Source organism: Pectinophora gossypiella, chromosome 21, assembly GCF_024362695.1.
Source record: "Pectinophora gossypiella chromosome 21, ilPecGoss1.1, whole genome shotgun sequence".
Lineage (NCBI taxonomy): Eukaryota > Metazoa > Arthropoda > Insecta > Lepidoptera > Gelechiidae > Pectinophora > Pectinophora gossypiella.
In genome coordinates this window covers 9881331-9896367 of record NC_065424.1, presented here as the reverse complement: position 1 = coordinate 9896367, position 15037 = coordinate 9881331, and the positions used below count along the sequence as shown (strand labels likewise).

The following is a 15037-nucleotide window of genomic DNA, read 5'->3' as shown; positions in this document are numbered from 1 at the left end:
GAGTGCATGTCAAATTTCAAGCATCTAACTTATGCAGTTTAGATTTTTTCATACAACATTTTTTTACTAAGGTATGCATGCAAGCTAGATTGAAAACATCTACTCGTATCTTACGCGGTTTAGATTTTTTTCATACAAATGTTTTTTCCCGATAACTCCCGTTCCCCTGGGAATTTTGCAATACCCTGTTGCAACTAAGCTTTAAGTTTACTAAGGTACTTGCATGCCAAATTTCAAGCGTCTAACTTAAGTGGTTAAGATTTTTCATACAAAAGGATTTTCCCGCTAATTCCCGTTCCCGTGGGAATTCCTTTCTTAGTGCATCACTACGGTACCTAAGCTACGTCCCTTTCAAATTTCAAGTGCCTACGTTTAACCGTTAAGCCTGGGCGTTGATATGTCAGTTTCTCCTTTTATATATTTTGATTTGACTATTAAAAAGTAAAGAAATAGATTGAAATAATGATATAATTATCAACAATGACTTTTGTATAGTTATGTGTGTAAAAAGGTAAATAATACTTATATGTGTAATTAAGATTGTGGTGTGGCTACAGCTTAAGATTATAAGCACAAATTATTTTATTACCCCGAATACATGTGACGAATGAAGTTGTAAAAAATTGCGTATTAAAGATTAGGTGCGCTAATATTACAATAACTCACTCGTCATTTAAATGCCCTGCAAACGTGTTTAGGTATAAAACTATCTTTAGATTTTGCAATTAAGAATCCAAGAAGAATTGTTTTGAGGAACGAATCCTGGAAAGCAAAAATATTCAGTAAGTAGGTAACTTTAAATTGTCATTTTTTACATAACGGTCTCCGTGGTCCAGTGGTTGATCGTTGGGCTCACGATCCGGAGGTCCCGGGTTCGTATCCCGGTGGGGACATATCACAAAAAACACTTTGTGATCCCTAGTTTGGTTAGGACATTACAGGCTGATCACCTGATTGTCCGAAAGTATGATGATCCGTGCTTCGGAAGGCACGTTAAGCCGTTGGTCCCGGCTTACTGATGTAAGTAAGTAGTTGTTACATGAGCGATTACTCCACCGACAAGAGCGCAGCTCTTAAATTAAGAGAGAGAGAGGCGGAAATAAAACTCTTCTAGTTTTTCCAATTTAAAAATCCGACCCCCGCACGTACACTCTTCAACCGCCATCACACTCTTCCCGTCCCTTTCGCACACCCCTCTCTTTCTTCCACGTTCCATTCAACTTACGTTCCATTCCCACATTTATTTATTAAAAAAAGACAACAGCGTAAAAAGTCTTTAATTTATTTGTTCAAGTCTTTGGAATGACACACAAATGCATTAGTCGATAAGTGTTATCGAAATAAAAACATAATCACAACATAAATTAACCAATTTTTGACGCGACGTCTAAGCTTCTACTCTGTTGCACAGGATCTGCCAGAATATAATCCAAGTGGGTAGAAATACTGCCGTCGCTACGTTGAATAACCAGTTGCCGTAGATCTGTAAAAAACATTATCAGTCATTTAAGAGCCACGTTCTTTTCGGTGTAGCAGTCTCCGTGCTACTTTTTAGGGAAAAATACGGCAGTGGTTTCCCTCTTATAATGTATCTCTCCTTTCGAGAAACTGTGAAAGGCATACTTACAATACAAGAAATAAAAATAAAATTGCTATTCAAAATTCTAGATTAAGTAAGTAAATTAAATTCATCTTTTTTGGGGTTATGTATACGTTTTTACAATAAAATACCAGATAATATTTTAAATTTGTCAGAAAATAAATTTAAAGCTCATGTGAAGCTTACTTTATGTAAAAAAGATTATTATAAGATTAATGACTACCTAAATGATAAAAATGTCTGGTATTGAGTGTGTTCCTCTGGTCATTAAATTTTGGTTTTTAAAAGATGTGTTGCTGTTGCAGTTTCTTGTCATTTCTTCTCCTCAGCCATAACACCTTGCGAAATGACGTAAATTCAAAAATGTTACATTGACCTTTTACAAGTTTATCCATGATAATTACGTTGAATAAATGATTCTGATTCTGATTCTTGCCTTCCGCCCCGCAGTACTCTGTCTGACGCGAGTAGGATGGCGTTCAGAGTAGTCTATTTCAAAACCGTATTAGGACTCCTGTCCTCCGTCTCTCAATAGTACTGACAATCACTGCTGCTCTCTGTCAATAAGGCCTACTGAAGTACAAGGCAAGGATGCGCCGAACAGGAATTGCCCCAGTGGAGAGCAGAGAAGATGACTCTATCCCCCCTGAGGCCGGGTTAATCATTCATCAAACAATAGTCATAAATAACCAGCGAGCGACCACTGAGAGGTCCGTACCAACTGTCATAAGTTAACAAAGATAGCAATCATCTCTGGAAGGCTTTGAAAACTTTGCCGTTGAAAAACTATTATCTATATATCGTGATTAGTTTACAAAAAGAAGAAAGAGATATGTGTCAGTATCGAAGTAAAGGGAATTCCATAGTCTCTGCTTACCTCGGTGGGAAATAGGCGTGAGTTTATGAATGTATGTAATTTACAAAAACGAATATTAAAGTGGCTCTAAGAAGTGAAAAAGTGAAAGTAAAGAAAAAGTGGAAGTGAAGGACAGTGTTAAGTGCAGTGTCAAGTGCAGTGTTAAGCGCAGTGTTAAGCGCAGTGTTCGTGCAGTGCTAGTGTAGTGTTTGGAGCTGTGTTCGAATGTCGCAAAATAAAGTGAAGTGACGGAGACGGAGTGTTGTTTTATTTACTCTTGACTTGAGTGAGTCTCTACTCATCACATTAGGGATTCTAGGCATGATTCTATGGTATGTACCCTACGTACGGAAATACTTCGCGAGTCCAACTCACACTTAGCCGTTTTTCACTTCCAAAAACACTGCAAGCATTATGGAAGTACCAGGCGCGCATACCGAGCAGAGAGATGTATATACTCCTATGTACCCGCGCGAGTCCAACTTACACTTGGCCCGTTTTTCCCTTCCAAAAACACTGCAAGCATTATGAAACTACCAGGCGCGCATAGTGACCAGAGAGATGAATGTACCCCTACGTACCCGCGAGTCCAACTCACACTTGACCGTTTTTCCCTTCCAAAAAACACTGCAAGTATTATGAAAGTACCAGGCGCGCATAGTGACCAGAGAGATGTATGTACCCCTACGTACCCGCGAGTCCAACTCACACTTGACCGTTTTTCCCTTCCAAAAAACACTGCAAGTATTATGAAAGTACCAGGCGCGCATAGTGACCAGAGAGATGTATGTACCCCTACGTACCCGCGAGTCCAACTCACACTTGACCGTTTTTCCCTTCCAAAAAACACTGCAAGTATTATGAAAGTACCAGGCGCGCATAGTGACCAGAGAGATGTATGTAACCCTACGTACCCGCGAGTCCAACTCACACTTGGCCCGTTTTTCCCTTCCAAAAACACTGCAAGCATTATGAAACTACCAGGCGCGCATAGTGACCAGAGAGATGAATGTACCCCTACGTACCCGCGACTCCCACTCACACTTGGCCCGTTTTTCCCTTCCAAAAAACACTGCAAGTATTATGAAAGTACCAGGCGCGCATAGTGACCAGAGAGATGTATGTAACCCTACGTACCCGGGAGTCCAAGTCACACTTGGCCTGTTTTTCCAATCCAAAGTATTATGAAAGGACCAGGCGCGCATACTACCCAGAGAGTATGTATGTACTCCTATGTTTTTTCCCTTCCAAAAACACTACAAGCATTATGAAAGTACCAGGCGCGCATACTGACCAGGGAGTCGACGATGGCGAACATGACGGCCTGCATGGCGGCGTCGAGCCCGCGACCGGCGCAGTCCAGCCACTCTTCCTCAGGGAACAACACACGCCCGTACGCCACTAGCGCGATGGTTGTTATACTTAGCGGCTGGAGGAGGAGGCAGAACACGCGCTTCAAGAACAGGATTATTTGGCTGAAACAATATTTAAAAACAACTTTTTTTAAAAAAAAGATCATTTAAAAAACATTTTTTTTTAAATCTAAGTTGACACAGATCATGCGCTCGATTCTGCTGCGTACGTGTAAAATGTGGCATGTGATTTCCTCCGAGGTTGCCCCTCTGCGCTTTGATATGGGATTCTTCAAAAAAGGCTCAAGGTCGGCAAGACGCAGTGGAGCAGCGTGGAGTATGCTCCATAGCCACTCTGGTTGATTCAGGGGAGACTTGTGCCCAGCAGTGGGACGTATATAGGCTGTTTATGACATTATGACAAGGTCGGGAACATGCAGGCCTCTCAACTCTCAGCCTGTTTGCCGTCCCAACCCTACAAAAAGCGTTTGCCAGACAAATTATTAGTGACTACCTGGTGATCCAGTGACTGAGCGTTGGGCTTACCATCCGGAGGCCTGGTTCGCTTCCCTGTACGGGCTCTAAACCACTGAATTCATGACTTTACTTTTGAATTCCTGTCCACCTTTTGGGTATACAGGTGTGATTGCTATTTATATATTTATTAATTACAACATATTCTCACCGCCAATTTACTGTATGTAAATGTATGCTATGATCAAAATCCCAATTCAAAAATATCTTTATTCAGTAGGTAACATAGTTACACTTTGTAAACTACATACTGCAGTTTCTCATAACCTGTATAAGCTGGGAAAAGTAGCTAAAAGAAAAACCTCGGCACATTGCCCTAGACGTTCTTTTCTTATTATGTTTTGTTGTATAGTGATCTCACCTCTTCCTGTCAGTATGCTGTGGTGGCTGTGCCACCAGCGCGAGGGGGGTGTACAGCGCCGCGGCCGCCAGCCCCAGCGGGAAGTTATGCATGCCCACCGTGAGGCACGCGGTCGACACCTGAACACAAACATTTACATTACGACGCCGAAGAACACAGATACATGTAGGATATAGAAATAACACGGGATATTTTCAATATTTTTACTCCTTTTAACAAACAAAATCCTCTAACGCGACCGACATCGCACTGTAGCGGACCCAACTAGTTGGCCACCTAGTTCCGCTCACATGCAACAGATGGCGCCACATTCAATAATGCAGTCTTCAAGCAGTCGTGAAACGCGATATCGAAGTTTACACAGCAAGACGCATATATACAACTTCCAACACAACACTGTTGGATCGTCGATCCCTAGTCACACTACCAACTTGTGGCTAGCGGGGTACTATGCTCAGTTCGGTACCCCGAAAACATCCTTTGGCGGCAGCACACCCTCGCCGCTAAAGCACCATAGACCCCGCCTTTCTTACTTTTTAAAACTGCCTTACGTCCTATTCATTAACCATCCTCCTTTCATACCATAAACAATCAAATTCCCATTCATTATCCTTCCATAGTATTCTCACTTTTCTACATACATTCTGATCAGTCTCATAGAATAAGGAATGATACTACGTATAGAACGGCAACTCTCCGCTCCCCACCAGCGTCTGTACTAAGTTTACATTACCAGCTCCCAAAAAACAGCCCAAAATAAATGGCTCAATAATTTGTAATTAAAGCACATAATAACGGGTTTATTTTTTCGTGAAAAAAACGTGAGGACACAGTGAGTGCGGTTTGTCGTAGTGAGTTTGGTGCGAGTTCAGATGGTTCCGAACATTCCGATATCAAAAACATAAACAAGCGGCAAAGAAAGAGGGTAGACAGATATGTCTGCCCGTAGAAAATTATGGATCTACCTACTCCACTCCAATCTCATCAGTCATCCCGTGATCATGGCACTTGCAACAGTGTCGAAATATCGGGAGTCTCATATCCCCATTTAAACGCGGTAAGAACCCGTTATTATGTGCTTTAATTATGATAATAACCGCGTAAACTTAAAATCAATAATTTGTGGTGGCGTCCTGAAATAAAGGACCTCACTCAGAATAATCCTTACCTCGACTAATACCAAAATGTTCACTAACGCCATCTCCTCGGTACTCATGCGGCCCGCGCGCAGCAGTCTCGGTAGGAACGGAGTAACTATGGCCAACAGTACGGAGATTGCTACCAGACCATAGTACACCGCCACTTCTGAGAGCAGGTCAAAGTATTGGGACCCTGAAAAGGAAATATGCATAATTATTCATAGATAACATTTAGATGAAAAGATGGCGTACCGTTTATATGTTTGAAAAACATTCACACACACCACAGCCTCCGTAGTCTAGTGGTTAGAGCGTTAGGCTCACGATCTGGAGGTCAGACTAACAAAGTGATTTCGACAATATCCCCATCGGGAATCGAACCCGGATCTCTAACCACTAGACCATGGAGGCTGTGGTGTGTGTGAATGTTTTTCAAACATTATAAACGGTACGCCATCTGTACAACATTCGTTCGCGCCCAACTGGACACCCTCAGGCCTGTTGTCTTAAATTTTGCACCGGGTGAGAGCCGTCAGCGCTCCCCATTTGACCGCCCAAGTAGTTAATAACATATGCAGCAAATCTGCGATAAGTCACGTAATAAATTGACTACATAAGCAGGCGTGGCCATAAACCTTCAAAAGAGAACTGGAATTAAAAATTAAAAAGTGACAACTCATTTGTCAAATTCTGACAACTGGCTTAGAAGTTAAAAGGGAACAGACGTACATACATTCATTACACAACAGTAAGCAACTTACCAATTTGGCTCAACAACAGCGGCGAATTCATAACACCATAACCAATCAAATGCACAAGCAGATAATTCGCGCCGATATTAACAATACTCATTCTTGACTCTTCTAACTTCTTTGTTTTCTTATGTTTTTTCTCTTTCTTCGCTTTGTTCGATGCTTCTTTCGCTTCCTTATCGCCTAGTACTTTTGGTTCGGATTTCTTGCGGTGTCTAAGGGTTGTCTCTTGGGTTTGTTCTACAACTTCTTCGTTGTCATTATCCCCTGGTACTTCGGACTCGGAGGTCTTCGCTTTTCGCTTCGGTTGTTCGTCTATCTGTTTGTCCTCTTCATCGGCGTCCTGTTGTATGCTCACCCAAAGAGCTAACGCCCGGATTAACATCGCTACGCAGAGCAAACAGAGAGACGGCATGTATTGGCCTGAAACAGAAAAAAAAACAGGTCAAGTATGAGGCTCGCGCACCGGCCTCCGTGGCCCAGTGGTTGAGCGTTCTGCTCACGATCCTGAGGTCCCGGGTTCGAATCCCGCTGGGAACTAATCACTCCGTGATCCCCAGTTTGGTTAGGACATTGCAGGCTGATCATCTGATTGTCCAGAAGTAAGATGATCCGTGCTTCGGAAGGCACGTTAAGTCGTTGGTCCCGGTTGGTAGTAGGTTACTACTTACGTAGTAAGTAGTAGTAGGTTACTACTTACGTAGTAAGTAGTAACCTACGTGTAAATACGTAGTCGTTACATGAGTCACGTCAGGGACCTTTGGCGGCTCAATAATAACCCTGACACCAGGGTTGATGAGGTTGGTCATCCACCTCACAACCCACACGATAGAAGAAGATCGCGGGTGTCGACGTTTTGCCTTTGCTGTTGAAAAACTATTATCTCCAAACATCGGAATAGGTCCCGATTAGTTTACCAACTGCAAATAAGTTTGTAATCGCAAAAACATATTATACAGGGTGTTAGTGACATCGTAACGAAAACTTAGAGGGATGATTCAGACCATGATTCTGAGTTGATATCAAGTGGAATTTCCTGACAAAAATTCATGAAAATTTTTGGTTTTTTTTTAAATTATTTTCCGATCCATACTTTTGCGACGGAAAATTCCTCTTGATATCAACTCAGAATCATGGTCTGAATCATCCCTCCAAGTTTTCGTTACGATGTCACTAACACCCTGTGTAATAAACTCACCAATAGAAATGAACCTATTAGTAGCCGCTAGCAAATAAAAGAAGTAGCTCTGGTGGAACCGCTCTAATAAGTTGTTCAGACTGCGCAGTATACTCTCCAGCGCGACACCAAGGCGGTAGAAGTTAGCAGGAGAAAGAGAGTTCACTTTAGGAGGTGTCCCAGCCATGTCGTTGGCGCTCCGCCCCTCCAGAGTGACTGCTTCTATACCGAAGCGGTGGAACAATCCGTGGTTGCCGTTTGGTACCTGAAAAAAACTGACTTCATCACATACGGTCACAAGTACTAATATGTTTACACTTTGAAACCATGTCACATTAAGTTTTTTGACAAACTAATCCATAAGTCTCATTAAATGTCAAATATGATAGTGCGACAGGGTTCCAAAGTGGGTACATGATATTGTTCATGACTGTACATGTAGGGTGGTGGAGTAAAAATAAAATGACTTCAACTTTTTCTTTAATTTTCTTTAAAAAACAGAACACCAACAGCCTCCGTGGTCCAGTGGTTGAGCGTTGGGCTCACGATCCGGAGGTCCTAGGTTCGAATCCTGGTGGGGACGTCACATAAATCACTTCGTGATCTCTAGTTTGGTTAGGACATTACAGGCTGATCACCTCGTCCGAAAGTAAGACGATCCGTGCATCGGAAGGCACGTTAAGCCGTTGGTCCCGACTTACTGATGTAAGTACGCGCTCGTTACATGAGTCATGTCTTTGGCGGCTCAATAGTAACCCTGACATCAGGGTTGATGAGGTTGGTAATCCTCACAACGCACACGAAAGAAGAGTGTCTAACCGCCGCCATCTTCCTTCCCCTTCCTCTCTGCCTCTCATACTCCCACAGGACACGTTCATAAAAAAAAGCATGTCCACTTACCCCAGCAATTTGTGTGGACACCATACCCAGCATGGTCCAGATGCCGTTCATCCATTCCTCCATCTTATTGCGGGTTCGAATCCAGGAGTAACTGGAAATAGTACATTATTACTAGTGTTTTTCCGAATATCCGTATACGTATCCGTATCCGCGGATATCCGAGATAAAAGAAAAATCTGTATCCGTATCCGTGTCCGTTACTTTTCACGCGGATCTTTTACGGATCTTTTTCAGGTGATTAAGTAGAATTATTAAATAAAAAACTATAAAATTCCATTCAGATTGTTTTTATTTCCTAAAATCAAATATTTGGCACCTTTATATTGCAAACATTTAGATAGATAGATCTTTATAATGAAAGCAAGATAAAATATCACTTTTGTAACAATGAAATAACTAAAACTTTAATCTTTTTTTTTAAGAAAATAAACATCCGTATCTGTATCCGTATCCGCGGATCTTTACACTAAATATCCGTATTCAGGTCCGTATCCGCGGATATGCATTTTTAACGATCCGGCACATCACTAATTATTACACAAGTGAGCTATGTTGGTACTGAGGGACTCTTCAGGCTATGTTCCTTAAAATAAATATAGATGGAGCTGTACAGATTCCTTCCTTCTAATTTCATGGATAACAAACATATTATTATGCATCTTTGAGGAGAAGAAGAGCTTACATGGAACAGATTAAAGAAAAGGTTAACGTCGTGTCTTATAGGGAAGTCAAGGAATTGGCCTTTGATAGACTGGAATGGAAAATGCTACACCGACAAGAGCGTGGCTCTTAAATTGATGATGATGACAGATATGCGTGTACCATAACGTCAATGTGTAGTGTCTGAGTTAAACGAGGTGGTTTGTATGAAGTATTTGTTTGTAGTAGAGGAGCTCGGTGGCGCAGCGGTAAACGCGCTCGGTCTGCGATTGTTGAAGTTAAGCAACTTTCGCAAAGGCCGGTCACAGGATGGGTGACCACAAAAAAAAAGTTTTCATCTCGAGCTCCTCCGTGCTTCGGAAGGCACGTTAAGCCGTTGGTCCCGGCTGCATTAGCAGTCGTTAATAACCATCAATCCGCACTGGGCCCGCGTGATGGTTTAAGGCCCGATCTCCCTATCCATCCATAGGGAAGGCCCGTGCCCCAGCAGTGGGGACGTTACAAACAACTTACAACTAAATATTAGATATATCCATTTGACAATGGATCACAACATACCTGTTCTTGTAAGAGTGATGGATCCCAGATTTAACACACAGCTTGTGAACTAAGTTGACAAGATCCAAATTGGGTAATTGTCCGTTCAATCCTTCTACTTTCACTTCTATGTACTCTGTAATATTAAGAACAATATACAGGGTGTTAGTGACATTGTAACGAATACTGAGGGGGATGATTCAGACCATGATTCTGTGTTAATTTCAATTGGAAGTTCATGTCCGAAAATTCATGATTTTTTGTATTTTTTAATTATTTTCAGTTTCATACTTTTGCGACGGAAAATTCCACTTTAGGATCATGGTCCGAGTCATCCCTCAAAGTTTTTGTTACGATGTCACTAACACGCTGTATATTACAAAAATCACATCATGTAAAAAGAAAACATATTTCATTATAAATACAAAGACACTTTATTGCACCAAAATAAAAAGAAATAATTACAAAAAGACTCTTAAATGACTCTTTTCTTTTTTTTTTAATTTTTAGGGTTCCAACCTCAAAAGGAGAAACGGAACCCTTATAGGATCATTTTGTTGTCCAAAAATTATTAACATTTAATTATGAAAATTATTTTCCAAGATATAAGAAACTTACTGATTTTAGGATCATGGATCTCCAAATTAATCGCCGCTTGAATAGACCCAGATCTTCCTTTCAATTTGCCAGGATCCAAGCACTTCTGGTGTTCGTTACTCCATCCGAATCCCGCTAACATTTGCTCCAACTTCTTGCCCGTGGTACCAGGCTTCCAGAAGCTGCCAAGGCTAGAGTAGAAGGTTTCCGTGTCGCTCTGCAAGCCGTGGTAAGCTTCCAACCACGCCTGCATTCCTAGTTGTTCGTGTTCCGTTACTAGGAATATTATGTCCTTCGCCCAGTATTTTTGAGCTGTAATCGAAGTAATTCAAAATTCAAATTCAAAAATATCTTTATTCAGTAAGTAACATAGTTACACTTTGAATCGTCGATTTTTACATAACGAACGTCTCATCAGCCTAAAACTACTGCTTTATTTATTAAGGACAATGCTCAAAATGTGTGTATGAAAAACCCATAATCTATGCGCTATAAAATCAGTAAAAGTAACACTGATTAAATCCATGAGGATTAGAAATTATGTGACAAAATGTAAAACAATATACTCGAAATGTATGGACGATATAACCAAATCATCGCCAGTCACGGCATTCAATGGAACACTGACGCAAGATCAAAGATCGAACAAATCCCAAGTTAATGTTCCTGCCTGTAGGCCGGGCCGCCTCGTGGGAAAACAATACAATACAATACAATACAAATACACTTTATTGCACCAAAATAAAAAGAAATAATTACAAAAAGTCTCTTAACTACAACAATACAATAAGTACATTTAGGCCTTCCTCTTCCAACCCTACAACTTACACCCATATCGCAAATCTTCAAAATATCACACTCACAATATGCATAGTAATAAGAAATCCAGTAACTCACGTCTGGCAAACTGCGCAAACGCAAGCATGAGGGCGATGCCGGCAGCGGTGCCCTTCTGGTGTGAGCCGAGGGGCCGGTACGGAGCACTCACTACTAGCGCCTCGAGGGACGAGGTGCGCGGGGCCCGCAGTATTCCGTATACGTTCGTGCCTTTGAACACCTGACGGAGATTTCAAATTGAGAGTTCAAAAATAAATAAATAAATAAATAACGTAACATAGCAACACGCCCAGTCATGAGCCGTTCCCGGAAATGTTCCCAAAGTGAAAATGTTCCCGTTGTAAAAACTCTTTCATAGTAAAGATTGCATTTTTGACTATATCTAGTAAACTTTAACTTGCTTTTCTTTTTCAAATTGTTCTTTCTTGTTATCTAGGGGGTTAAAAAGGCCACATCGAAACGATTCATCTAAAAAACAATATTGCAAAGAAGAAGAAGAAGTAAGTTCGCGATTATGGAATGCAATCCCGACTCGAGATCTCTAATTCGAGATCCCGCGGGATTTCGAAATTTTTGGGATCTCGTCTAGTTCATAAAAAAATATCGTTAGGATAGCTGAACACGATGAAAACTGCTTGTTTGTGATGGTGAGTTTAATTACAACAAAATATTTTTTAAAGAAAACAAAACCTCAATTCTTCAATATTACTAGGAAAATAAATTAGTTTTCTTTGGAAATCAGCATAATCAAAACAAAAAGTATAACTCAAGGAGATTTAATTAAAGCACATAATAACGGGTTCTTACCGCGTTTAAATGGGGATATGAGACTCCCGATATTTCGACACCCGATATATTTTTTATGATAATAACCGCGTAAACTTAAAACAATGTATCAAGGAGATTTGCCCAATCCCGTCAATCTCGAATGGGATCTCGTCATATTATTATGCTTCGGGATTGAATCCGAAAAATTTGACGAGATCTCGCGAGATCGGGATCCCATGCATCCCCATGCACAATGCAAACAAATGTCAAATAGCAATATTGCTTTTTTAGATGAATTGCTTCAATGTGGCCTTTTTAACCCCCTGGTCTTATATACCTAAAGGGTAAGTAATAAAGCTCTTTTTACATAACGACGATATAGTGACTGGGATTGAGAAGGGAATGTTAGGTTGGTTTGGACACGTTGAGCGGATGAAGGATAATAGAATTGCAAAAGCGGTATATAAAGCGAAAGTTGATGGTAGGGCTGGCAGAGGAAGACCGAGAAGCACTTACGATGATCAAATTGGAGATGTCCATAGAAAAGGTTCAATACGATCTACTCTGAACCGGCGTGCGTGTATGAAGCGATTGATGAATGTGGAGGAAGCAAGAGAAGTGTGTCAGGATCGAAGCAAATGGAATTCTATAGTCTCTGCTTACCCCGGTGGGAAATAGGCGTGAGTTTATGTATGTATGTATGTTTTACATAACTTTTGGGAAAATTCCCAGGAACAGCACATCACTGACCATGCATGTATATACACACACACCTCGCCAGCTATGTGTAAGGCCCATGTAATAGGGGAGGAGAGGAAATGAAAAATGACTAATTAAATACACCTTGTTAGTAATCCATATTTGGACAAGCAAAGCCACAAGAATCCAGTGAGTTCTGCACTGATATACTATAGTGTCCACTCAAACAATAGACAAATCATAATAATATGTTATCTTGGTATATAAACGTCACAGCAGTTAGAATTCTAATAACATATAAAACGGAGTGCTCAAATCAATAGTGTGAGCACCTTGGTTCACTCGCACGAACGAACTTCACGAGTACCTTGGAATGAGGAAAGTTAAGCAAGAAATTGCCACCACTACAAGGCTATACAGAGATCGAATTACTCATCACCAAAACAAAATGGCCCGGAGTTTAAGTGACAACCACTATACTATGAGACGCCTCAAAAGGACGCACATATGGGATAACATACAGTAGCACCTTAATGAAGGCAGCCTTCTAATGAGGGGGCCTGTCCTGCATGCTAATAAAACCAAACCATCAAAACTGCTTATGGTCAGTCGATCGATCGCATGCTTGGGCACAAAAATGAAAAAAAAAAAGAATTCTAATAACATATAATATTCTAACAGCTATACACTTTGATTTGCTTCGTATTTTCCTGCTCCTTTTATCTGCAAACTGTTGCAAGACTTTAACTAGATTTTATACATTTGTTAGAAACCCTCCATCACTTTTAGTGCCCAAGAACATTCATTCCCTTGAGCCTCTTCACCCTGTTGCTGGTTTCCAACAGCATGGTTGCTAAAGGGGTACTTTCTGTTGATACATACCTGACCTTGTCCAAGTGGGTAGTTTAGAGTGAAGTTGTGCGTGTAGACCTCCAGATGCAGCTGTGACATCTTGCCCACCAGCCAGGGTATGGGCATCTCATCCATATCATTGTATTTATCCTGGAATTCAATCGCATCATTAGAATTTCAAATAATTTACTCAAAGTATGCTCCATAACCGGAGGGCCGGTTTAGGGGAGGTCTGTGCTCAGCAGTGGGATGTATATATGCCATTTATGCCATTTTACTTGTCATGAGTTTTATTAAAAATGTCAAGTAAGTAAATTGATAAACAAATCTAGCTAGTCTGAAAATTGTTTAAATGTTAAATTCTACAAATGCAAGTGTTTTTTTTTATAGTATCATCATCATTTCCCTAGCATTATCCCGTTTTTCACAGGGTCCGCTTACCTAACCTGAAGATTTGACAGGTCCGGTTTTTTACAGAAGCGACTGCCTGTCTGACCTTCCAACCCGCGAAGGGAAAACCAACCCAATACATGTTAGGTCACATACCACTACAATGTGGGTTTCCTCACAATGTTTTCCTTCACCACTGTGCACAAGATAATCATTTAGCATCCAAACATTAATTCGAAAACAAATTCGACAATCATTCGCTGGATTCGAACCTGGGTTTATTCTACCAACTGGGCTACCACGGTTTTTATTAGTATGTTATACTTAACCAAGCAAAAAAGTGGTAGTTTATCAGTTCAAGGGCAAAACCACTACATTATAATTATATTGTTCACATTGTAATGTTTTCTTAACTTACCTCAAGTTCTTGCAAGAATTCATTGTAAAACTGCTTAGCAGCTTGTTCGCCGTTAAACTCATTCGTTACCAGGCCGGGAAGCAACGCATTTTCAGAGAAATACGTCTCGTTGTTAAACTCTCGATGTCCTAACATAACAAACCATATCAGGGCACCAATATAGCACAGGAAGCAAAGAGGTCCATGTATTTTCTTCAGCACCCGCACCCATTTTACCGATCCGTATTCAGGGTCCGATAAAAGACCCATTTTTGACTATATCTAGTAATCTTTAACTAAAATACTGTTGGAGAAGGTTTTATTGTTTCTTACTCATAGGTTTTTAGCTCATTTTTTATGAAAAACAATGCATTTTCGATAGAAAAATGTGGAAACCGCACCGAATTTTATCTTTGTTTTGACAGCTAAATGTCAAAGTCAAATTGTTTATTTTATTTGGCTTGCTAAGCAAAGAGCATTAGCGCATTCAGCCTTTGAATAACGTTAGTTTTTTTGAATTAGTTTCTTTGAATGTTATTTTTCTGTAATTCACGCATAAACTTCGGTGATTAGCAGTGATCAAAAGCTCTTTTTTTTGACCATTTTTATTTCATCCAAAAATTTAAACA

At 40.6% G+C, this 15037-nt stretch overlaps 1 protein-coding gene across 1 annotated transcript; it reads right to left on the bottom strand.

Moving 5' to 3' along the window:
- Window positions 1-1266: 1266 nt before the first annotated feature.
- On the bottom strand, window positions 1267-14825 carry LOC126376506 (glycosylphosphatidylinositol anchor attachment 1 protein). The gene is made up of 12 exons (XM_050023945.1): window positions 14430-14825; window positions 13652-13771; window positions 11363-11522; window positions 10487-10777; window positions 9890-10004; window positions 8672-8762; window positions 7793-8036; window positions 6604-7017; window positions 5872-6035; window positions 4704-4822; window positions 3751-3931; window positions 1267-1483 (listed from the first exon to the last, which is right to left on the bottom strand). The coding sequence occupies exons 1-12, from the start codon at window positions 14676-14678 to the stop codon at window positions 1388-1390; spliced, it is 2244 nt and encodes a 747-aa protein (XP_049879902.1). The 5' UTR covers window positions 14679-14825; the 3' UTR covers window positions 1267-1387.
- Window positions 14826-15037: the final 212 nt, after the last annotated feature.